This window comes from Rhamphochromis sp. 'chilingali', assembly GCF_963969265.1.
Source record: "Rhamphochromis sp. 'chilingali' genome assembly, chromosome: 15".
NCBI classification, from domain to species: Eukaryota; Metazoa; Chordata; class Actinopteri; order Cichliformes; family Cichlidae; genus Rhamphochromis; species Rhamphochromis sp. 'chilingali'.
The window spans coordinates 4,126,309-4,151,569 of record NC_137942.1 but is presented as its reverse complement, the minus strand read 5'-3'; the positions used below and the strand labels follow the sequence as shown (position 1 = coordinate 4,151,569).

The 25,261-nt window shown below is 44.1% G+C and overlaps 1 protein-coding gene across 1 annotated transcript; it reads right to left on the bottom strand.

The window, feature by feature from the left end:
* Window positions 1-1,087: 1,087 nt before the first annotated feature.
* LOC308411711 (uncharacterized protein) lies at window positions 1,088-24,624 on the bottom strand. The gene is made up of 22 exons (XM_080905708.1): window positions 24,364-24,624; window positions 20,957-21,034; window positions 20,808-20,873; window positions 20,280-20,431; window positions 19,393-19,477; window positions 18,462-18,633; window positions 15,214-15,400; window positions 14,202-14,295; window positions 9,579-9,677; window positions 8,174-8,230; window positions 8,005-8,073; window positions 7,826-7,915; window positions 7,637-7,746; window positions 6,948-7,443; window positions 6,552-6,644; window positions 4,397-6,433; window positions 4,164-4,311; window positions 3,960-4,077; window positions 3,084-3,243; window positions 2,445-2,546; window positions 1,885-1,971; window positions 1,088-1,519 (listed from the first exon to the last, which is right to left on the bottom strand). Exons 1-22 carry the CDS (start codon window positions 24,490-24,492, stop codon window positions 1,379-1,381), a joined length of 4,770 nt encoding a protein of 1,589 aa, XP_080761834.1. The 5' UTR covers window positions 24,493-24,624; the 3' UTR covers window positions 1,088-1,378.
* Window positions 24,625-25,261: the final 637 nt, after the last annotated feature.

Here is a 25,261-nt window from a genome sequence, read left to right as displayed (position 1 = left end):
AAAAAAAAATGTGCCAGAAACAAAATTTCCTAAAGTATAGAATTTTGCATATTAATAATTTATTAACTGCATTCTTTTCAATAGTACTATGTAAAATTATGTTCATGGAAATCTGAAATAAACTCCTACGTCACACAAATGGGGCTTTTATTGTGAAATATTCACTTGGAAATCACCTTTAACTTTTTCAGGTATCTTCACTCACTCCTTCTAGCTTTCACATTCTGATTCTTATTTACTGCTGCATCTTCACAAGATGTCAGAATAACTTAATAAAAAAAACTGTTACATTTATCTATTTATTTTTGGTACAAATTATTGCGGTTTTTTATTTTAATTAGAGGCAAAATGACGAAACATGTAGCTCTATGATACGGAGGACCACAACTGCCAAAATAAAGGTAAATGTGTTGATAAAAACTTCTTATATACAGTGGTCCCTCGCTATAACACGGTTCACCTTTCGTGGCCTCGCAATTTTTTTTTTGTGCAACTTCGCATGCTTTTTTTTTTTTTTTTTTTTTTTACAGCCGTTCTGCGTCCTGATTGGCTGTAGACCATTGTCAATCAATCTCGTGCCTGTCTCCTGTCCAGTACAGAATGCGTTCAGCTCGTCAAATTTACATAAATCTTCGATGCTAGCAGTGTGACTCTGAAGTGCTGTACTGTATGTTTGTAAGTTTTCTCCCCAACAAACACAACAATGTCGATGAAATGTTTTGCACCGTCATAGGCTCCTGCGGGTGCCTTTGGTTTAGTTCTATAATACTGGACTTATTTTTCTACGAAGGTTTGAACTTTAAGAGTGTTTAAACAAGAGAGAAAATTCTGAAAATGTTCGTGCCTGTTTGAGTCAAGTGTATAAAGTGTGTAGTGAGGGGTTTTACGGCCTTAAAACATCCATAATAATTGTAAAAAATAAAGTTGGCTACTTTGTGGATTTCACCTATCGCGGGTTATTTTTAGAACATCACTCCCGAGATAGCTGAGGGACCACTGTATAGGAACCCAGTGCAATAATGAAAAGCATTTCACCTTTAGCACAATGGAACACAACATCGCTGGTTCAATGAGACAAATTCATTTAATAAAAATAATAGTTTTACAATAAAAACACTGCAGTGTTAAAGCCTGAATACAAATATAAATTACAGTGCAGCTGTATCAGCCAGAAAAGGAGTTTAATTTAAAATATTTTCCTAAAATGACAAACAACAAAACAAATATTTTACAGTTTTTTATATGGTAATATTCAGCAAATACAAACACATCACAGATTCAGTGTCAGAAAGGTTAAAGCAGTAAAAACATCTTTACAAATCTGAAGTAAACTGTGGGGCGAGGTGGCATATAATGAGGAAATAAAACTGACAAGTCGTCACGGCGACGTCCGTCCCAGCGCCTGATGAGCCAGCCTCAGGTTTTCTCTCAGCTCGTCTGCCTCTCGCTCCGCTTTTGCCCGAACAATGCTCAGCTCCGTGTACATGTCCTTGTACTTCTTTGTCGCGTTCCTCTTGTCCTGTCACACCAAAAAAACAAAACAAAATCTGGTTTATTTAGCCGTTTCGTCCACTCGATTCGATCGGCTCCAGGCACAGATCACCCTCAGTCCTAATTAACACACTCGAACCCTGCAAGTAAGTCACCTGTACACAGATCGTGACTACAGCTAATGTTTGGAAGCCCCGCGCTGGTAGAAGCAACATCATCTGCTTATTTAGTCTGATAGTATGAGCTGTTCAGGCTCAAGCACTCCTTCAGTTCTCAAAATCAAACACTGAGGTTTAAAAACAGATGAAACTCTGCAGCACGGACTGCTTAACTAGCAGATTACAATATTATTAGTAATATTTGTATTATTAGTGCAGCTGCTGTGAAACTGACCCTTTGAGCCGACTGCAGCTCGTCCTTCAGAGACGTGATCTCCTGCTTCAGACACTGGACCTCAGACTCCTTCACTCGCAGCGTGATCTGAAATGAAATGTGTTTTTAACCTTTGAGTCGGCTCACGAGCACATTTACATAGTTTACATATTGTACGTGTGAGCCAATCATGAAAAACCATCATTCTTTATGTGGAATCACCAGAGTGGGTGTAATTTCAGTTTTTACTGCAGTTTGTGTTGATGGAGCCAGAGGGTATCACATGCCGAAAGTTGACACCAGCTCCAGAGTAGCTTTGCATGACTCACAATTCAAAATAATCCTTATTTTTCTGATCCTGGGCCTTGGTGCAGCCTCAGGTTCATCCTCTCCCTGAGCTCCTCTTTCTTTTAAAGCCACCCACCTTTATGCAAGCCTTCTTTTGATTGGCTGCCCCTCTATTTGGACAGCAAAATAGAGGGTGGGACTTCTTCATACTCGGTCCTTTTTAATAACTTTGAATGCTGGAAATAAAGCTGTGGCTAAAATCCTCTCGATGACCATGCAGTAGCCGAACTCACCTCCATCTCGTACACGTCCATCCCCTGACTGAGCAGCAGAGCGTCCTGTTTGGCGAGCGTGCACAGTCTGGTGATCTCTGCTGCCAGGTGGCCGCTCAGCTCCTGAACAAGTAAAAGTGAAAAACAGGAGAAACGATCAAGCTGCTTCACCTCTGACCTCAAAAACACTTTTTTAAAAGTATTTGGAGACATGTTTAAACCCCCACAGCGACAGTCGAGCTCACACCTCTGGTCTCACTGGAGTCTGTGAATATCTTTCGCCTGTTTTTTGACTCCTGCAGCTTTTATTCACAGTGAACAACAGCTCAGCTTTTTAATGTGCGTGCAAAAGATTGTAAAGCCACAAACACTCAAACAATGAATGATTTCTGACATGATCCAAGTACAAAAGTCCATGAATCTACTTAGGAACAGTAAAAACACTGAATTATCCTGATTAGTGTTTCACCAAAGTGTAAACAAAGGCTGCATAAATGGACCTAAACAGAGAACAATCGTCATGTGGAGATTTTTACAATGGCGGCCGCAGACTTAGACGCTAAATCAGAAAGCTGCAGAGGAAAATGAGAGTGATCTGAACTGTCTTTAAATTTCAGGATGTCAGAAGAAGCCGTTAACGGCCTTCATTGTGCGTCTCACCTGGTTTCTGGTCCTCAGGTCCTGGTTTTCCTGCTGGCACTGGCACAGGGCCTTCCTCTCGGCATCCAGAGCCTGGACCAGATGTCCGTTCTCCAGACACTTCAGAGAAAACTGCTGCGATAAAACCTCAAGCTCCCGCTGGCAGGAGGCCAGCTCCTCACTGCAAAGACACACACTGAGAGTCACAACCTATCCGTATTTTCTCTGTTCAGCTCTCCTGTCGGCACACCGAGGTGTTCCCAAACCAGCTGATAGACTCGATCTGTACTGGGCCTGCACCGGGTCCCAAACCCCTCACTGGCATCCTGATCACATGCCTGAAACACCTCAGCTGGCTCCTTTTGATGCAGAGGAGCAGACAAAGGTGCCAATTCTCATCACTGCTGCTTCCCACTCAACTGCAGCGGTTATGACAGGGTGCTGGTTCCCAGTCTGGATCCAGTTTCACTCATTTCCATCAGAAAATAGACTGATTTAGAAACCTGCTGGGAGTATGAGAGCCTGCTGTGATTTACATGTTCTATGTTATGTACGAGCACCTCCTACCTGCCTTCACAGAGGGCAGGTAGGATTTTTTCGGGCTCTGATTGTTGAAAAAAAATATCATGGGATTTAAAACATTTGCCAGCCAGTTCAGTTCAGGCTCTGCACCAGCACCGTGTTGGTGGGGAAAAGGTTTCCTGTGGATTCTGGCACAGAGCTGTGAGCTGCAGGTGCTTTTGTTCTCCCTGTAAAAAACATCTTTGACCACCAGAATCAACAGTCTGCTCTTTGTCCTGACGCCGGCCTGCGGTGATGATTTTTCCAGAATGACATTTTGGTTTAACTCCAGTGTTTCCCTCCTGTCTTGTAAAACCTGCTGGGATGCTCACGTACCTGTGCTGCCTGTGGACTTCCTCCAGGTTTGAGAGCCCATTGCTGTTCTCGAACTCACATCTCCTCTGCACCTCCCTTTGCAGCTCCAGGCGGTGAGCGTTTTTGATGGCTTCGATCGCTGAGAGGAAGAGGAGGAAGTCTGAATATTTGAAACTGAATCGATTTTGGGCAACACCTCATCTCTTACTGGGCGCTTTCCCTCACCTGTTGCAGTAGCAGCACTCTCCTCCTCTAATAGTCTGTCCCTGTCCACCAGGAGGCGCTCCACTTCCTGTTTGTGTCGACTCTGCAGCCCCTCAACCACCTTCAGGTGAGATTCCTCCATGCAGGCGAGTCCACGCTCGCAGGTGACCTGCAGGCACAGCGGACGCTCACACAGGTCACACACAAAGCTCGTGACAGGAAGTCAAACAAAAGTGGATGAAAGCGGCACCTACCTTCAGCTTCTCCGTCTCTTTCTCGTGCTGTAGCTGCACCAAAGTCATTTTGTCCTCGGAGACCGTCAGCTGCTCCTCCAGCTCCTCCACCTTTCTTCTCAGAGCTGAAATCAGCTCCACGTTTCCATCTGGTTCATCGCTCTCCTCTAAGCTTTCATCTGAGACCTTCTGTGGGATTTCCATCTCACCTATCAATTCCTCCTCCTCTTCTTCACTCTCCTCTGCGCCCTGAAGCTCCGCGTCCTGGAGGTAAATCTCATCAGTCTGGCAGCCTGCGTTCATCTTCGATGTGCGTCGTTGTTCAAGGTTTGACAGTTTTGCTTTGAGGTCCTCGTTCTCCTCCCGGAGTTTGGCGCATTTTGAGCAGTTGGCGTATTTAGCCCAAAGCCTGCACAATCGATGGCGGTAAAGTGCTTCGGTTGCCGCCGAGTAAATGAACGACGCTATCCAAGGATGATCTGAAGAGTGAAACTCATACAGTCTGTCTGCTGTCGGCTGGAGTTCCTCGTGCACGGCGGCGGCGCTGAGGGAGGCGGCGAGCTGGTCCAGCATAGACATTTTAATCTGTGTGACGGCTTTGAAACGCTCAAAGTCACTCAAGTCACTCATGCCGCTCTCCTCCTCCGTCTTCGTGGTTTCCAATGCTATATCGTTAGCCTCGCCCTCGCGTCTGCCCTCTCTGCCTTCCTGCGCCGCCTGCTCGGTCTGAAGCAGACGGTGGCCTATGAGCAGCATTCGTGTCTCCAGCACCATCTGTTCTGCCGCCTCGCCGACCCGCACATCTGCGGGCTCGATCAGCTTGGACGGATCCTCCTTCAGTTTCTTCAGCAGCAAACTCCAAAAAGCCTCCTCCCACTCCAGCTGGCTCACCACAGCAGGACTCCTCTCCCCCTCCTCCACCTTCGCCTCACCTCCTTCCAACGTGTCGATCGCCTCTAAAAGTCTCCCCAAAGCGCTCAGCCTTGCGACCATCCCCTCGATCACCTTCTGGGTCTTTTCCTCGGCAGAAACACTTCTGTCTCCTTTCAGCCTCTCCTTCTCTAACTCCTCATTCAGCCTCCTGATGTCAGCCTCCGCCTCCGCCGCTCGTTGGCAGGAAAGTTTCTCCGCTTCCTGCAACTCCCTGCAGTTCAGCTCTGATTGGTCGAGCTGTCTCTCCAGCTCTGTCAGCTTGGCCTCGGTCGCTTCGAAACACCGCAGCAGGTATCCCTCCGGTTTCTCGTCCCTCTTCTTGTTTTCATCCTCTCCTACCGGGTCGCTCAGCTGCAGCAGCACCTCCGTCTCCCTGAGGGTCTCCTCCAGGGAGCTGATCAGCGTCTGGGCCTCCTGGAGCTCCTGGTTCTTCAAGTTCAGCTCCATCTCCAGATCTTCCACCCTGGTCTTCCCTTGCTGCTCCACCTCAGGGAGGTCACGGGGCTCTGAGTACCTGCTGCTGAGCTCCGCCTTCAGCCTTTCGATCTCGCGGTCTGCCTCCGTCAGCTGGTTCAGCATCTCCTGGTTGCGCTGGTTCAGAGCCTCGTTCTGGCTCGTGAGCAGCTCCACCTCCAGGGAAAGCTTCTCCAGGGTCACCTGATCAGGAGTCACCTGCTTCAGCTGGGACTCGTCTCCCTCTGCGGACTCATGGGCCCACGAGCTGAACTTATCCGCCTGTGTCTCTGAGGCAGGAAACAGCTGACGGGCGTCTGCGTGCAGCTGGTCCTGGAGGTCGGCTGTCCTGTCATCGAAGCTCATTCCCTCACTCTGAGAGTGTTGGCTGTCTGATGCAGGTGACAGTAAAGGTGAGGCCGCTGTCTCAGATAATAAATCCTCCAGTTCTTGCAGCTCGCCCCCTGTATCGCAGAGCCAGATGCTGGGCAGCTGTGGTGTTGGTGAAGGTGTTTCCTGGCCGAGCTGCTCCATCATGTTCTGTCTCATGACGTTCTGCTGCTGCAGGAGCTCTCTGTACGCCTCCTTTAGGCTCTTCGTCGGGTCTTTGAGTGGCTTTTCTTTCATATCTGATGGGTAAAAATCAGCTTCAGGACTGACGGGAGAATCCAGCTGGAAAAAAAAAAAGGTCATAAAACTACAGAAACCCGACTGAAACAATCAAAGTCAGTCAAACACAACAAACATCAAACACCAAAGAGTGTCTGAGATAAAAGCTGCTTTCTCACACCTGCTGATGTTGAAATCTTTCTGTGCTGAGCTGAGCTTCCAGTTCCAGTCGTCGATGCTCCGACTCCTCCAACTGAACCTTCAGATCTTCCACCTCCAATAACACAAAGTACACAAAGAGTTAATCTACACAGCCTCACACACCCTCCATCAGGTGAGCCTTACTTTTCATTTTATACCTGTATCGAAAAGAAACAGACGAACTGATTGTATTTTCCCTGTGAGCAAACACAAAAGAATCAACTGTGTCAATTAAAGATATACTTGCAATAATTTCTGGCCTTCAAATATCTGCATAATTACCTGTTTTTATGGTTTAACTTACACATCAACAGACTCTGAGACAACTTATCATTTATTTCTGGTCATGCTTCTTTAAAACTGAAAGTCCACTCACCGCCTTCCTGTAGCTCTGCAGCACCTTCTCCATCTCCTCTGCATCTCTCCCGTCAGAAAACAGCGGGACCGTCCTCTCCAGTCTGAACATTGTCTTCTCCACCTGCTTCCAGCACTCCTCCATCTCCTCCTCCATTCTCTGCTGCGATTTCGGACTCAGCGCTCGGACGCTGCCGTCCTTTTCTAGCAGAGAGAAGCCCAGCATCTTCTCATACCTCCTCCTCCTCTCCTCGCGCCGCTTCCTTCGCTCCAGGTCACCCAGCTCCAGCGAGCAGGGGGATTTCTGTAGATCGGCGTCCACCGCCGGCTCGCTCTCAGGCTTGAATTCAGCCCAGTCGAAGGTCTTGTAGCGGCCTTCGCGCCGTCTTTCCGTCACGCTGCTGGCTTTGGGGTGAGGCTCGCTCTCCGAGGAGACGTCGGCCGAGGGAGAGTCCTGAGTCACGTCTGGTTTGGGGAGGACCTCAGGTGGGCTGCAGGGAATGTGCTGGCCAGGTAAACTGAGAACAGGATGATTTAAAATTTAAAAAGAATAATCAATCATTTTTATTATCATTTAAGTGCTTTTAGTACGTCAACATTTTATTTTAGCTTCACCTTATCTTTCATCTACTTTTATCTCATCTTTAAATCACCTGTAAACACTTTAAACTGCACAACCTGCACAAAACCTGTTTGATTTGATTTGATCACCTGGCCACATCAGGGGCGTTGGCCGGATGGACGTTCTTCATCAGCGCCTGGATCCAGTTCTTTCGTATCCCCGCGGTCATCGCCGAAAGCGTGAAGACGCCCTTCGGAGTCTGCGACATAAAAACATGTGACTAACCTCCATCTTTAGAGCAGAACATGAAGTGATGACATGCAGAAGCGAAGACTTACGTGGATCTGAAAGCCGTAGTTTCTTTGCACCTGGTACTCAGACACATTGTAACACTTCATTAGGTTGATCTCTCCTTCCAGATCTGAGGCCTGTGAGGAGACGAAAGAAAACGTGGTGAAGATCTGGAAATGCACAAAAACTGTTTATATTCTACTTTATGAAGCCGGGTTTAAAGTACCTCCTCGGCCGTCGAGTCCTTGTAGTATCTCAGACTGTCAGTCGACAACACAAACCAATATTTCTTCCACTAGAGGGAAGCAAAGCACATTTCACACAGGCTGGTAAGATCCTTTAAATCATCACCACAACCTGAAACAGCCAGATTTGGATTACTTTAAAATGTTTACCTGGTCATTTTCATCCAGTTTGACCATCCAGCCTTTCTTGAAGTTTAACAAGTCTGGCTGTACAGAAGATAAAAAATACAAAGTTTGAATAAAACACACAGAAAAGAGAAGAGCTGAGACTGTTTGTTGCTTCCATCATTTTTGACCAGTAGTTTACTTATGTGATCAATTTTAATACTAGACAAAGACAAACCGAGTAAATACAAAATGCAGTTTTTAAATGATTTGAAAAGCTGACTTCACACTCGGCCACACTGTCAGACCGGCTGGATCAAGAAGTCACTTAAATAAACCTGTCTGACAAAAAGCAGCTGCGATCTCTAGAAACAAAGTCACTGACATCTATCAGTCTCAAAGGGATACAAAGCCATGTCTGGGACTCCAGTGAACCACGGTGAGAGACAAAACTTGGAACAGCGGTGAACGTTCCCAGGATTGGCCGGCCTATCAAAATTATTCCAAGAGACAAAAGCATCCAGAACAACATTTAAAGGACTGCAGGTCTCACGTGGCTCAGTTAAGGTCAGAGTTCATTATTCAACATTCAGAAAGAAACTGGGCAGAAATAGCATCCATGGGAGAGTTGAAAGGAGGAAACCACTGCTGACCAAAAAGAAACAAAGGTTTGTTTTTCTTTTGCCCAAAAACGTCTGGACGACCCCCAAGACTTTTGGGAAAAATTCTGTGGACTAACGAGTTGAGTTGACTGCCGTTACGTCTGGCGTAAAGCTAACACAACATTCAGCACCAACAGCCAAACATGGTGGTGGTAGTGTGATGGTCTGGGGCTGTTTTGCTCCTTCAGGACCTGGATGACTTGCCCATCGTGCTCAAAAAACAAAAACAAAATGAAGGTTTTGGAGTTTCGTAAGACTGAGATGTTTTTTTTTACCACAAACACTTGGTTGCACGGCTTGCCAAAAGTGGCACATTTGGGTGGCAGTTACTTCTACAGACAGGCCCAGGTAGGTTTAGATCGATTTTTAGTACTGTAGTATTTCCATTTGCAAAACTGAGGGCTGGGTAGGAGGGGGGAACTCCACACCATCTCATGTTTGAATCAGATATCAGTCTGAGCCTGACTGATCTGTAGGACTGTGTTTATTATGCCACAGGTCAGCAGAGTAGAGTTTCAGCAGTTGGAGGCATGTCACACCTGCTCCACCGACAGCTTCTCTCTGTGTGTTTGCAAACGTTTTTGGTCAAAGCGAGTTTAAACGTGCCTGAAAAGGTCAGAACAGACGACGCTTCCCCTGATGTTTCCTTACAGGTAAGAGGAGGGTCTCTACCTCAGCTTTCTGCTGGGATCAGATCAATAATCAGTATCAGGTATGAGTAAAAAGTTGTGCTTAGAGTCACTTCTGGAAACTTCGAGGCTCAAACTGCCCTCGGATCAGTGGCTCACCGTCATGGCCGTGTCTGATGTCCTGCGGTCCAGAGACCTGGCTCTTCTCTGGGGAGGGGGGGCAACGAGAGAGGACGAATCTCCACACGACTGAAGTTTCTACAGAAGGAAAAAAAAAGAAGCCCAAATTAAACTTATAAGTACTTCCCTCACAGGAAGGCTTTCACTGATGAGAAGACGTGACGCGTTTCCTCAATCAGGACGGAGGCTGTTTGCATGTGCTGCCTGCATTCCACCAACCAGAGTAACCGATAGTCTGGACGCTTGGCACAGACGTCAGCTGTGAGGATTAGGCCCGCCGCGGAGCACCACGGGGAGCCCGGCGGGCTTTTCTCCACTGCCTGTTAAACTCTCACTCGCTGAAGCGGGTCTGACCGTGGAATGCATGAAAAAGGTTTTAGAGGATAAATAATCCCCGGGACTCTGCAGCTTTAGTCTTACTTTTCAAAATGATGCTCCAAAACTCAGAGTGAGATTGCCGCACGCCTGTTATGATCAGATTTCATGCCGGCTCTAACAGCACGTATCAGACTCTGGATTACACGCATTAAGTGAAACAAGGGTCCCCTTTTTTTGTTTACTTGAGCCTCCGCTGTTCAAAAGATTCATTCTTCTTCCTTATATAACCACTTTAAAGGGGAAAAATGTCCAGTTTAATCACAACAAAACATTCTTTGTGGTTTTTTTCCTGGCATTTATATTGAAAAGTATCCAAAGCCCCGACACACGGAGGAGCGCGGCGCTCTGACTGCAGACAGAGCCGCTCCTCTGTTCCCTGAAGGCCTCCCAAAGCCGAGGGGGAGGAAGTGAGGAAGAAGAAGAGGCTGACTCGAGAATCTCCAGACAGGCTCTTTTGACCTTCTCATGACTAGAAAAACAAACGCACCCAAAGACACATAAATGAACGCGTGGGCCTAAATATTCTGCTGCTGCTGTATTTAAAAAGTAAATCCTCTGGAAAAGGAGAGTGTGTTTAATCAAAGATTAACCGCGGCCACTGAGACGACCATCTGTGATTTAACAATGTTTCTGCAGCAGCTCCGGCTGCTGAAAACAACGATTTACTGTGAAAGGAGCGAACAAACTAAAATAAAGAGCTGAAGGAAGCAGACTAATGTAATGCACTCACGCTGTTTACTCACTGTAAACGACCAATTTAAAAAAAGATCACCAGCTAATCCAACGTGTACATCTTTGAGCTGCAAGAGGAAGTCGGAGTACCTGGAGAGAGCCCAAACAGGCCTCGGGGGAACACGTGAACTTCACACAGAAGTTCTCAAACTTGAGTGTCCATGCCACCTCCCCACCGGCCCAGCGGGGTGACAAACAAACCCATCAGTCTTTTACAGCTGAGGGGAAAAGAAACTTGCCTGGAGACGGCAGTCTGAGATCTGACTGTCCGTTATAAAATCCATTCATCCGTTTTTTTTACTGGTTCAGAGACACCTGTCCCAGGTGGGGTAGACCTCAGTCGGTTGGGGGGTGGGGTGGCAGTGAACCCGCTTAGAAATGTGAAGCCATGTGTGACCATTTTGGATGTGAGGATGGAGAGGAAAGTTGTCAGCTAAACTTTATGTGTACAATGCACAAACACAGACTTCTTGCAGAGTCAGCACACAAAGCGAGCCATGTTATGAGTCATAAATAAATTTAGAGGCACCAACAACACAATGACAGTTGACTTGAATTAGCAGACACCAGTGAGCTCCAGTGCCGGTGTAACTCACTGGGTAAAGCAGGGATCTCATGTGCCGTAAGGCTAATGCCTCAGGTGGACATGAGAGGAGGGCCAGCTTTTGGCTGAAGGTTGCTGCTCGGTCGATGGTCCCTCTGTGAAACAGCGAGTTAATCTCATGTGTGCTGCACAACACGCTGCCCACAGGCCTCTCCTGCTTCGTTTAATGGACTCTCCTTTAAATCTGCTTTTCTGGCTCATCAGGAGGAATCTGAACTACTAAACCCTCCTTTCAGAAACAGAAAATCCTGAAAACATTTCTGGATATTTACTACAGTGAGCCCAGTTTAACAGGTGATCTCGCTTTAAGTATCATCCGTGGGAATGTTTGTGTTTTGCCGTCACACAGACTCCTGCTGGGGTTTGCTCACCTCCTTAATCACCGGGGTCTAGCCCTGACACACTGACTAGCATTCACAAACAGATGTGCGCTTGGAAACCGGGAGGCGCTCATTCCTCCGAGTTTATCAGTAAATACATGACATCATGTGTTTCTTCAGCCCGTCAGCAGCACTTCAAGAGAATCGCGAAGAATCCCCGAGCGCCTCGGGTCCTCACATTTAATTGGTTTATTCCGAATCCCTGGAAAATAAAGAGGAACGGCGTCTGAACTGCTTCAGGGCATCAAAACCAGTTCTGCTCACAGTGAATCACCAGCCTCCCTCCCACCTGCCGACACATGTGCTCGCTCATGTGAAGAAAGTCATGCCCGGACACGGCCCGAACGGCTCGTCCACGCGTTTCACGCCACGCTCTCATCACCGGCTTAGACCAAATGAGCGCTCTGAAGACCTGAACGGGTCCTCGGGTTGTTTACACCCACACTGACAGACTGAAGCAAACAGCCTCAGACTGTAATTTGGGAGTTTTCCTAACTCTCCGTCTAACTCTGGGCAGCGTTTGATCAGGTCGGACCTTCGGCCTCAGAGTGACGTCTTTCATGGATAACACCTGGCTGCTGCCTGAGTCATGTTCAAACCAGTCCAACCTCGCGGCCCGTCCCGGTGCAGCCTGAGCACAGCTGGATACGACGGCTGGTCTGAATCACGGCAAACCCACGCTAGGATTAATCATTACCTGTTCACGGTTAGCCAACGACCACAGGCAGGAAGCGGGTTTTTAATTGTTGGATGCCGGCGTTGAAGGACTTAAAATTTTATTTTCTCAATCACGTTTTTATTATAAGCTCTGCGCTCCTGCACAGCCTCACCACAATAAACGATTTCACTGAGAATTTTTCTCATCTTGTTGTTTATTGTTACTCTTTTCTCACCGGGTTAAAAATAGGCCTCTTTTGTAATAATGTGAAACCAACCTCCCAGTTACACATTACATAACAACACTGTCTCTGTGTTTGTTCTTGTCTTTAGTTTTCTAATTTTTGGATGTTTCCGTCTGTCTGTGCCGTCACCAGTTCACAGCGCTCTCTGTCAGTACAGCTGCCCGCTCATGGCAAAAACATCATTTATTTACCAAAATTATTAAAGAACACCATCTTTTTTGTTTTTAAAGGGGCATTCCTTTAACTTTAAACATGATTCAAATGAAAAACATTCGTTTGAATTGTTAAAAAGAAAATGTGGGTTATTAAGCAGAGACCAGAGCCCAGCGGTGTTTTACAGATGAGCTGAATATGAAGCCTTCTCACACCTCACAGGAAGAAGGTTGTGGGTTTGAATCCAGTGGCTGGTTGGCTATGTGGTTTTTTTTGTGTCCACACAGGACTATGAGTGTTTCACTCTCTTACTCCTGTGATACTGACAACCTGTTCAGGTCTTCCTTCTCCAATAATAACTGGATAGACCAGGTTCTAAATATCGTCGCCCAGTTTGACAACAAAGAAAGAAAACCTCACTCAGATATTTTAACTGAATCTTTCTCTTTGCCTCCCAAAGCCAGCCAAGTTCCGCAGGAAGGCCACGAGATAAATACGTCCCATTGTCTATTAAGAAACTTGACGGTTAAACTAGTTTTAAAGAATGAGCTGTGTTTGTAAACCAGGGTTGTTATGATGCTAGATTTTCAATATCAGGAAAACCCTTGAAGTGTGATGCCATTTTCACTTCCACAGGTGAAAAGCATGGTATAAAATTAAGAGACAAATGTATTACAAACATATTAAATAACATCAATGATGACACTATCTTTAAACTGTAAACCAAACACCCCACAGGCACAGTCAGCACGGTGGTGGGGGGATGACGATTTGGGCATCTTGCAGCCTCTGAGTTGATGATGAGCTTCTCTTTATAATCAGTCAGATGTGACTCAGCAGCAAATCTACAGCAGACTGGCTGAAAAGGAAAAGAACGGAGGAGCTGCAGTGTCCCGGTCAAAGTCCAGACCTCACTCTGACTGAAATGTTGTGGTGGGAAGAAGAACAAAATGCCTCCACAGCGATGTTAAAGACTGTTATTTGAAGTTAGACCTGCTAAAGGTGACTGTACAAGCTACTGAACACTGGGATGTACTTTGTTTGTCTCAGGACTTGAGTTTTTTCCAGAGTCCTGGGAAAACTTTCTTTTTCTCATGGCTGCATAATATTGAGTACTGTTTCATAAATGCATGAACATGCAGAAACCTGCAGAAACTGAACGACACGCCCCATTAATCACTGACTTTAAAGAAGGCTTCTCACAGAAAACCTGAAACATGCTGGAAGGATTTCACTCTCCAATAAAAATATTTTCTATTAGAATTTAGAGGATATTTGAAAAAACTTTATGAAACTCAGCACGCTTGAAGATGAAGATGAAGATGGGGTAAAAGAAGCTGGACGTCGCAGATTTTTGGGCTCACAGTTTCAGACACTCACACTGACCACTCATTTAAAGAGAAAGGAAAACAGATGCAGGTTCTGTGTCACAGAAGCAGTTTTTACATCTCACCTCTCGTTTGTTGGTACGAGTCTCGCTCCTGCCCGTCCTCAACATGGATGCTCCCGTTTCCTGCTCTTTCCTGGTGGCCTCCGATCTGTTTTTGCTGGAAAACAGGAAGAGCTGATTAGATTCTCCTTCCACTCAGGTACAAGGACCTTAACGGGATCCTATACTAGTCTGTGGATGCTCTCCTGCTCACATTCATCCTCCGGGATTTCAAAAGGTCAAAAATGGCATTTTTCTATTAAATCGAGGCAAAAGTCACCAAACAGAAGAACTATAAACCCAGACTTGTGGTATTCATATAGATAAGGACACATGAGGCTGTGTCACCTTTAAAGTAAACCTGGATGAACCTGAAATGAACTGAGTGTTTCTTCTTGTCATGTCCAGCACACTGTGGGGGCTTTTTATAAGAGGCCGGTTTCTTTAACTCCTTTCTGAATGTGAGGATTTGGTGGGTTCAGACACTTCCGTGCCCTCAAACTGAGGTTCGTTCCCTGACTGGCAGGCAGACTGTCAGTGTTGAGGTCCTGAGAAACAATGCCGAGGATATCTAATTACACCAGCGTTTTGGAATTTCTGACCTTATTTGGGGGGGAGGGATAAGGATTTTGTGTTTTCGTTTCCCAAAAAGGCAACAAGAGCGAAGAGCTGACATGATTTCTCCTCACGTGACCCGTTCGCATGCTGCTGGGGCACAAACTGGGAGGGTTTCTCTTGGCTAAATATAAAAATGCAGCAGTCAGATCTCTAATGGAGGGGTAGAGCGTGAGGCTTTGATCTGCCGTTTAGCGGTGTGTGATGCCTGTTCGGCTTTATGCTGGGGGAGGCATTGGATGTCCTTTGTGCTAATTGCTTGCACATTTCTCTGCCAGTGCACTTTAAATGGCTCTGATGAGTTACCCACAGATTACACACAAACATAAATAAGAAAAGAAAAAGCTGCTTGCTCCAAAACACGAAGATTTATGTAATCATAAGATGTTTAAAATGAGCAGGAAGCAGCTTCGCTTCTAACCTCCCGTCCTGCCTCTGGTTCTTGTTGTTTGCTGATGTTTGGATGTTGTTGGGTTCAGTCAGCCGGTTGTTTCTGCCGGTGTCGGAGCTTTCAGAGGCCGCCAAGTCTGAAGACCCGACCGAGCCGCCGAAGCCGGCTGAGGTCAGAGAGCCCCTGGGGTCCAGGCACAGGTAGTAGGAGGCGTTGCCTGGAGATAAAACCAACACAAAAAAGTTTCAGACTGTTAGATCATCAGAGAGCAGGAACATCAAACCACAGCTTGGTTTAAGTCCACGAAATTAGGCGTCCCTTTGCCATAAAACCTCAGCCAAGCTTTATTCACAAACCACAAATCATTTCACTCATCCCAACCTTCTCCCGCCGGCTTTTAAGGAAACACCAACACATCAGTGTTTTACCTCATTCAGCACCATTTAAAATAACAAAAATCACAGTTTTTTACCACTCTGATAAAAAGAACAATGTCAAGCTGATGCTTTATATTCAGACTTTTATCAGCTTGTCATCACTGCATCAGTTCAACAGTGCGATAAGCCATAAATCACAGGGTGAAAGGAAAATCACTGCCCCTTAAAATCAGCAGATTTTCACTCTACAGTAACTGTGTAGTGTACCTTCACACTACACAAACAGTCTGAGTTACAGGCCCTCAAATACACAAATCTGTCACTTTCTTCTCTTTAACTTTTTCAGCTGCTTTCGACTTCCTACAGTTTCTGCTACACATTCAACCCACTTCCACCCCAGCTCCACCTTTTCTTGCAGTTTCTGTAATAATTTGTGTCACATAGGCAGCTCTGCATATGGAAATAACCTTCCTTTGGCTGCGTCTGAATGAAATTTTTTTTTTTTCGCGATGAGCAAATGAATTAAGCAGAAAGTTAAATCCGATCATTCTGTGTCTATTTTTAATGACTTTAAAGCAGCTTCTCTTGGGAAAAACACGCAGAAAAAGTCATGCAGATGGTTCAGGTGTTTTCGCTTCCTCCCCATTGTGGAGAGGATAATCCCACATTTAGAGTTAATGCTGTAAAGTTGCTATGGTAGCATCAACAGAGAAGTACTCTGTTTACTGTATGACAGCCTATTAATCATTTTGTTTTGGCTGCTACGATACAAAGAGACCGTTAACACTGACAACACTGTGAAAGCGCAAAAATAAAAGCAAAGCCCGACTAAAGAAGCAGAAAAGACAGATTTCAAAGATTTCCCGTCGAGTTTAAGTCAGTAAATTTTCTCTAATGTGCAGGTCTTAATTTAAGTATTCGACTTAGGAAGCTTTGTGGGGATATATGTTACTCATGCAGTGTTGGAAGGGTTATCAGGCCCTTTGTAAAGATCCATAATTCGACAGTGAGAAAGAGTCACGGGTGGAAAATATTCAAGACACTTTGCAGTTTTTCCCAGGAGTGGACGTCCCAGCAAATTCACCCCAAGGTCAGGTAATACTCAGGGAAACTGTAAAAGACCCAAGAGCTCCATCTCAGACTCTGCAGGCCTCTGTCAGCATGTTAAAGGTTAAAGTTCATAACAGTCCAACTAGAAAACGACTGAACAGGTGCGGCGTGTTTGGAAGTGTTGCCAGGAGAAAACCGCGGCAGCATGGTTTAGTTGGCAAAGCTGCATCGACTTCTAGAACAACGTGCCGTGGACAAGCGAGGCCAATGTGGAGATGTTTGGCCACGGGACCTGGGCCCCTTGCAGTCACTGACTCAATCACGAACTCCTGTGTAAACCAAAGTATTCTAAAGTCAAGCGTGAGGCGTTCTGTATGGCAGCTAAAGCTTGGAGCAAATGAAACAGGACAATGATCCTCAGCACAGCAGCAAATCTCCAACCTGACTGAAGAGCTAAAGAGCTGTGCATAAATTAAGGACTGCAAACTTCCATAAACTGAAGCCACACTGCAAACAAGACTGGACCAAAGTTCACGTTTTCTGCCGATACTGATAAAGTCGTACAGAAAACGATTGTTTTGTTGCTGGTAAAGGTGGTTCTACAGGCCGCCAAAAAACCAGGCGCACTTTTTTCACAGGATTGCACATTCACCAAACGTTTAAACATTTTATTAAAGACAAAAGAAAATCCACTCTGTAAAAAACTAAAAAAAACTTTGACATGTCAACAATATGAAACAACAAGTCTGAACTCGGGTTTATCGGATTTCTGTTTGCCTAGTCTGGAAACAAAGAAAGCATCAGCATGTACTGATTAGTGTACTTCTTGAACATTTATTGACAGGCAAAACAATCGAGCCACAAGCCGTCATCATCATAACTGATATCTGTTCAGTGCAAAGGTAGAAGACTCCCTTTTAAGCTGATTTAAGAATAAGTGGATCCATTGTGATTTTACGGTTGCCGCTAACCCTTATTTGTAGCAATAAGTCTGCCGACTATTTATTTAATTATTCCCTGAACCTGCACAACTAACGGTCAAGTTTTACGATCTTTTATTTTTGTCTAAAAATGGTTGAGAGCATCTGTAGAGCCATTTAAAAAGTATTTGTTTCTGAAAACGCAGAGCTTTTAAACTGGAAGGTCAAAGAATCAACTGACTGAAATCTCAGCTGATGTGTTTGTTTCAGTAAACATTAGAAATCTCCAAATGTTGAAAACATAATGAAATGGGATAAATGTGCAAAAGAAATTAAAAAACTGGATGAGTTCCCCAGAGGAGAGCCTGTTAAGCAGGGGAATCCTGACAGAGGGAGCTTTGTGTTTAGCCTCCATCTCTCTAATGAAGCAGCCTGTAGTCAGAGTCAGCAGGAGTTAATCCAGAACTTCATTATGGGACCTTTCCAGACTATGCAACAAGCCTGATGCCAGATGGGCACTCGTGTCCATTTTGTCGCAGCCTGAAGCTCCAGCAGGGAAAAATACCTGCCCTGTGCCGAACATCAAGCCCATTAGGACTTGTTTAAGAGGCCTTGGAGGGCTCATGTCTGCCGTTTGGCTTTTATGATGCCAGAAGGTCAGAGGCTCAGGATTTCCTGCACATCTCTCCAAGTAACTCCACTTCCTGTTAAAACAGAAACTCATCCAGCCCGTTCCCCCGACTGCCCGCGAGTGAGCGCTCAGCCGGTACGCCTGGTTAGAGGAGGGTTAAACGAAACGGACAAATAAAAATCTGCGAGTGTGCGAACATCTGCAGGACGTTAGGATGGTGCGAGAGGACAGGAAACGGCTGTGATTGGCTGATAGACATGAAAGCCTGTGTGTGTGTTTGTATGGTTTCCTCCGCTGCACCTGCAGGGGTCCGCTCAGGGCCCAGATGCTCGGTGTCCGTGACAGTCCAGATGGGAGTCACATCTGGCCCCCCGTCCCGCTGGTCTTCCTGCCACTGGCCGGGCTCTGGGCGGTCCCTCCCCGAGGATGGAAAACTCGGATCGGTTGCTACCATTTTTGCTGGACTGGGCTCCTGAAGTTTGTTAGAGAGACAAAGAAAATTCACACTTTTAACATTAAATTAATACAGGTACAATAATGTGGCTGTAAATTAACAGTTCATTCATGTTTGAAAACAGATTCTGTACAATAACAGACACTTTAAACATTCTCATATGCTTCATTCTGCTCTAAACACTAATTTTTTAGACACTGTTTTCTACTCTTGTCACTGTGTCTCTGTGATGTCATGGAGGGGGGATATGCCTAATTTCTGACCACAGATCCACAAACTACCTGCTGTTTAGGAGGGGCAGCCAATCGGAGGAAAGCTGGCTTAAACGGGGAGGAGCTAAAACACATTATTTCAGAGTATTTTCAAACAGAGGATGAACTGAGGGGCTGCACTGAGGCTAAGAGTCAGATAAATAAGGATTATTTTGATCTGTGAATCATGCAAAGCTGGTTTACTGTTACATATTTTAGAAAGTCACCATGAACTCCTCTGATTTCACTCAGAGTTCTCTAAACTCTTTTCTTCTGTCTTCATTTGGAAATGAAGTTGAAACTTTCAAAGGCATCAGAAAGTTTCTTCCTTGGTGTTTCTTTCAGGTTTTCACTGAGGAAGTATCGTCTAAACGTCTCCTGACAGGTGATTATTTACTGGCACATTTGTGGTTTTCATCTTAATAAGACCAGTCTTGATTCTTTGGTATAAACTTGTCTGAAATAAGTCTCATAATCAGCATGCGTGAACACAAAAACTGGACACTTTAACACATGAGCACAATACCTGGTTGGCCACAGGCTCAACTTTGCGTTTCTTCTTCTGATTCTGTTTGTGAGTTTGCAGATAAACTGCCAGCTGCTCACTCCACCTGGAGACAAAACATGACACAATGCCATCAGGACGCCTCTAAATGTAATTCTTTTCAAAATAAAAGCCTCCAAGTAGGTATAGAAAGCTACCAGGATGACAAGAGGTATGTGAGAGTTTCTAAATGTGAAGCCCTATTTAGATCAGAGTTGTCACGCTCATTTGATCTTGAGGAATGAAACTGAGCTTTCTCTCATTGTAATAAAGTTTAACTACACATTTCATCTTAATATAATAATAAGCAGAGTAATTTCAAAAATCTACTTCAGTTTTTGTACATGATAAAAAATCCTTTTGCAGTAAATGAAAGAAATATGTCAGCATGTCTCTTGACTTAAATTGTCAAAAAAACAAACCTACTGATAAAAATGGAAAAAACAGTAACTTATTAAATGTATGAAAAAGCCGTTAAATGTCCGGGTGGCCTTCCATAGCCATCCAGGGGGCCAGACTGTAGATTTTACTGGGATGATTTTGGTCCCTGAGTCTTATGTTTGACATAAAACAAGACCTGAGTTAGACGAATTTATCAAAATGCACTTATATGTCCAGTTTTCAAAACAAAAGACTGTAGTTAGATACAGGAAGCAATGAAGATGCTTCAAGGCTGTCAGAATTTCAGAATAAAGGCCCTTAGTTAGTCATAGTAAATTACCGCTGGCCTTTAACATGCCAACTTTTCAAAATAAAGGCTTTTTTTTTCAACTTATGTTTTCAAGAAAGCTTCTCCCTTTTTGCTCATTTGTGCCCACACATGTCAGCAATCTCTTTTTTTAACGCTACTCTGAGGTTTTTATACCGACCCATTAATGATGTCTTTATTGTCACCACGGATGAATACTTCCTGCTCTGGGGTGACGATGCAGAGGGCGTTCTTCTGGCCCGTCCTGGGCTCTGCATCGAAGATGTCTGTGCACACGTTCACGTTCACCGTCCCCTGTGGCAAAGTGCTGGGCTGCAGGAGAATCAGAACATCCAAATTATTCCTCCAGGGGTCAAAGAGCGAGTTAAGACGTCATGTTTACTAAAACTTCAGATTATGGCCGCTAAACAGAAAGCAGTTTGTGGTGTGAAGTGTGGAATGAAAGGGAACGGGATTTAAGGGGATGACAGAGAAACAGAGAGGGGGGATGTGTGCATTAAAGGACGGGCTAAGCCCACATCATCTGCTGTGGTTGTGTGCACAACATCTGGCTTAAAGATGCCTTCTGGATCCCAACAAAACATACAGTAGATGCAGATGCATGCACAGGCTGGGGCTTACTGTACACTCCGTGTTATGTTTTATGTTTGCATTTGTTTGTAATTTTAGTATCTGTGCTGTTTCTCACCAGCTCATCCAGAGCGAAGCTCAGGCTGCCGTCCTCGTACAGGATAAAGAAGCGCCGCTGCCATCTCTGACGATGAAGGACAGGAAACTAAAATCACCACAGGATCACACTAATGCCACACTCGTGTGTTTTTTAAAAAGTTGACCTACCCTTGACCTCTGCATCGGGTTGTTAAAATCTGTCCCCTCTGGAGCCAAACACAGCCAGCCTGCATAGATGGGTTTGGCCTGGAAGGGCACAGGACAGTGATGTCATATATTAGTCAGTGTTTTGAACTGTGTGGATTTGATGCCTGTTGTTATTGTTGTGGGATTTGAACCTGTAGTCTGACAACAGAAACATGTACAAACCCGCCAAAAACACCTTCTGTTACGTCGTGGATCTGTGGGCTCTTTGTTTTTCCTCTTTCAATATTCACATGTTTGTTTGTTTGTTTTTTAATTTAGAAATATAAAGCGTCTCAGCAGGTTTAAACTTTTTTTCTGAGTGACAGTACATCAGTGATCCAGCACTTTGTAGAACCACCTTTAGCAGCAATAACCTGATGCATGGGTAGCCACAAAACTATATCACAATATTTCAAGAAAATGTGTAATAATGATATTTATGAACATTGAAGAAAACACTGGCAGCGCTCAGTGGTACCCCTCAGCCTCCTGATAGATACACCTATGGGATTAATTTGAAACTCCTACGTCGCTTCGTTCTTGAGTTATCACATTCAGAAACTTGGGTTTCCACTTTACCCACCTGCCCGCCCTGCCGGCAGCGTGGCGGCAATATCAGCCTTTTACATCTGACAGATAAAAAGTACCTAACAGTGTTTTATCGGAGACTGCAGCTCACAGGCAGCAGAGCAAAACAAAGGGCATTTTCAGTCCATGTTCTCTGATGAGACAGAATAACTCATTCAGCAGTACTGTAGTGCAATAACAGTGCCACAGCATAAGTCAGATGTAAGCACATAAATAGCCTGGGATGCGTTTCCCCTGGTAATTTTCAGTAAAAGTACAGAATAACTTATTCAGACTTTAGTTTAAATTTACAAAAACAACCTTGTAACTCTTCAGGAGCTGCACAAAACCCTCATAACAAAACAGAATCACACATATCTCAGACTTGCATGGTTGTGGGGGACGTCTGGCCCACTCGTCTTTACGATGTCACTTCAGTTCATTAAGGTTTGCAGCACTGCTTTACGTTCAGCTGTCTGCAGGTCCGACCACAGAGTCTCAGTCAGTTTGAGGTCTGGACTTTGAGTTATTCCACCACCTTGAGTCTTTTCTTTATCAGCTGGTGTGTTTTGGATTATTCTCCTGCTCAATCACCCAGATTGCCTCACATCTGACTCTAGAACACGTTGGTATGAGGAGTTCACAGTCTACTGAATGAACACAAGGTGCCCGAATCTTCATCCTTCCACCACTGTGCTGACAGTTGGTATGAGGCATTGATATGTTGATATGATAAGTCTGGTTGCGTGCATTGTGGTCAAACATCTCCTCTTTACTCTCATCAGTCTAAAAACATTGTTCCAGAAAGCTTTGCAAACATAAGCCCTACAGATATTTTCATTTATCCTGGACCTCTTCCAAACCATCCACACTTGTTCAGTCTCTTTCTAATTTTACACTCATAAACTTGAACATTTATCCTGCTAGCTGAGGCCTGTAGAGACTGAGACTGAGTTCTTGGGTCTGAGCATTGATCAGTAGCACCTGGGTGGTGTTTGCCCTCTAAGTGAGGTTGTACTTAGTTTTCACTTTTAACTCATGCCATGCTTTACACATTCGCCTAACAAGTAAAAGATCCCTGGTTTTGATTCCATGGGGAGACACAAATCCCCTTAGGATTCAGTCAGGAAGGACATCTGGCCAAAAGAAAAAAAATCTGCTGTATCAAACATGGTGAGCTACCCGCTGTGGTGACCCGAAAGTATTAAATAAACATATTTATATTCTTTGTGCTTCCTCCTGTCTCAGACACTTGGGTTCTTTTGTTTTCAAAGTCATTTTAAACATTAAAACGCTGGGGAAAAGTGCCACAATTACAGCAAAACAAGGTGGTTTTCTCTGAGCCTGCAACGTCACTGGAAAACCGTGTGTGGTGTTTGCAGGTTTGATGAACGGTGTTGAAATTACAGGGCCCGGCAAAAGCAGGCGGGAGGGGGGACACAAAGTGATGGCATATTTGAACAATGTGAGGCATGTAGGAAGCTGTCACTATCACCTCCTTACATCACCTCGCCTTCATAAGCGTGTTTTCAGTCCTGACATGTTTTGCTCAGCACTAAGTACACAGGGCTGAAGCACGCCTGGTAAAAAGATGATGTAATTAATTTTTTCCTCAGGCTTTTGTTTGACAGATTGATGCATTTAAAAAATTTACAAGTAACAGAAAACCAATGAATTCCCAGTCGTTCCTTCATAAACAGAATTAAATCTTTTATTCCATTAGATTTGCTTAGTAACTATTTATAAGTACTGATCCCAAAATACAAAGCAACAACCCTAACAGCACACCTTTAACTGGAATAACAGTTAACAGAATTAACAGTAAACACTATCTATGCATTGATGCATCAGTCTTAATCACATCATGTAATTTAATCAGAGTTCATTTACATATTCGGGTTTCCAAAGACTGCTACTCTGCAGAACAATGGGATAAGGGACTGCAGGGAGGTTAGTGTAGTGGGGCTGGGTGGTGAAATCACAGAATTAGTCATGACTTTTAATCTATTCTGGGTGCAGAGTTTCAATTTTTGTTTCTCCCTTGTCCTAGGAAACTCATTACCCAGCCATATTTTTGCATAGCTGTGGAAGCATTTTTCACATAATAAAACAAACCCCGATCCCTTACCACCTACCTTAGTTATTCATTTGGACACAGCTCCTAACATTGATGAAATGGTTTAAAAATGAACTAAAAACTTAAAGTCAACATTTCTTTTTAAGTTTTTTACATTTGTAATATTTTAGGCTATATAAAATTATACCATATAATCTAAAAGTAAAGAAATATTTAAAAAAAATCATGTTAAAATAAATAAATAAATAAATAAATAAATAAAGAGAATATGTTACATAGTAAATCTAGAAATCCATTAATTAAAAACGTAATAAAAAATAAACCGTTGGTTTGGTAAAATAAAGATTAAATTACTTTAAAAGTCTGATTTTTATGCCGAAGACCACGGAAAATAAGTTTTATTTATAGTTTATAGTTTTATGTGGACCTTGTGGACCTTTCGACTTGAAGGGAGGCTGATGTGGGACTTTTATATATTCTGGGAGACATGGGACACTTTGAATATATAGACTTCCTGACAAGAACATTTCAGAGATAAAATAAAACAAAATATGACCTTTTCTGATTCTTTTACTGATCAACCAAAATGAAATCTTAAAGTTAGCATCTTCATATTTAATATTTGCATGTTTTTAGACTAAAGCTGGCGGTTTAATGATAACATTTTTTATCCAGAAAGCTCACTAATCCAAACAAAAGTGGCTAAACGTTATGACAGGAGCACCTGAGGTGATCGTGAACTCACCTGCTCCAGGTCGTGGTCGTTGAGCAGATGGAGCTCGCGCGACTTGAAGCAGTTCTGACATTTGCTCTTATTAAAAATATTCGCCTGGAACTTGCTGCAGGGAGTCGCCGCCGCCTTTTCCCCGGACATGTTTCGGTGAGCGCCGCTTCTCCTCCGCGGGGACAGATCCAGACACGGCCCGCTCTCCTCCTCCTCTTCTCGTCTCCCAGTTTAGTAAAGCGGTTTCTCCTCGAACAACATCTGTCACACTGAGCCGCGCGCTCCTGTCGTCATGGCCTCTGACGTGATACCGCCACTCCGCTTCCGATCGAAACCTTCAAAATAAAGCTGGTTTTTAACGGTTTGTTTTAGCTTTAAGATAAAACACACTGCTAAAAAAACACATACAGCTATTACACATCCATTAAACCGTAATGTTTTATAAAAAAAAAGAGAAAGGTAGAGTTTACAGCGTCATCTACTTCTCTCACAGCGGCTTAAGTAAGACCTGCGCTCAACTTCCGGCTTACACCTACAAAGTAAAATCGATTATTAATGGAGTTTCCTTCCTTAATTCTTAATTTTTACAGAAATGAATATTAATTAACTAATAATGATTGATTAATAATTAATTATGTTTAAAACAACATATATTTGAGCAAAGTTGAGGATAAAGTTTGAAAAAAACAAAGCGGCGAAATCACCTCATCTTCCGGTCACACCTACAAAATAAAACTCATTATTATAGTTTTTTTTTTTTTTTTACCATTTTGTTTTTCAAAATACTTCACTCCAAACACACACACACACACACACACACACACACCTGACTAATAAAGTTAATTTAAAAAGTAAATAAAAATATTAATTCTTAAATAAAATAAGTGAAATCTGACTTTGTACCAAAATATTACACCTG

Coding starts and splice junctions, on each gene's coding strand:
- LOC308411711 (XM_080905708.1), bottom strand. CDS start 24,492: ATGTCCGGGGAAAAGGCGGCGGCGACTCCCTGCAGCAAGTTCCAGGCG. Junction 18,634..19,392: donor TTGAGCCTGTGGCCAACCAG/GTATTGTGCTCA, acceptor AACAAACTTCAG/GAGCCCAGTCCAGCAAAAAT. Junction 1,972..2,444: donor TGGACGTGTACGAGATGGAG/GTGAGTTCGGCT, acceptor ATTTCATTTCAG/ATCACGCTGCGAGTGAAGGA.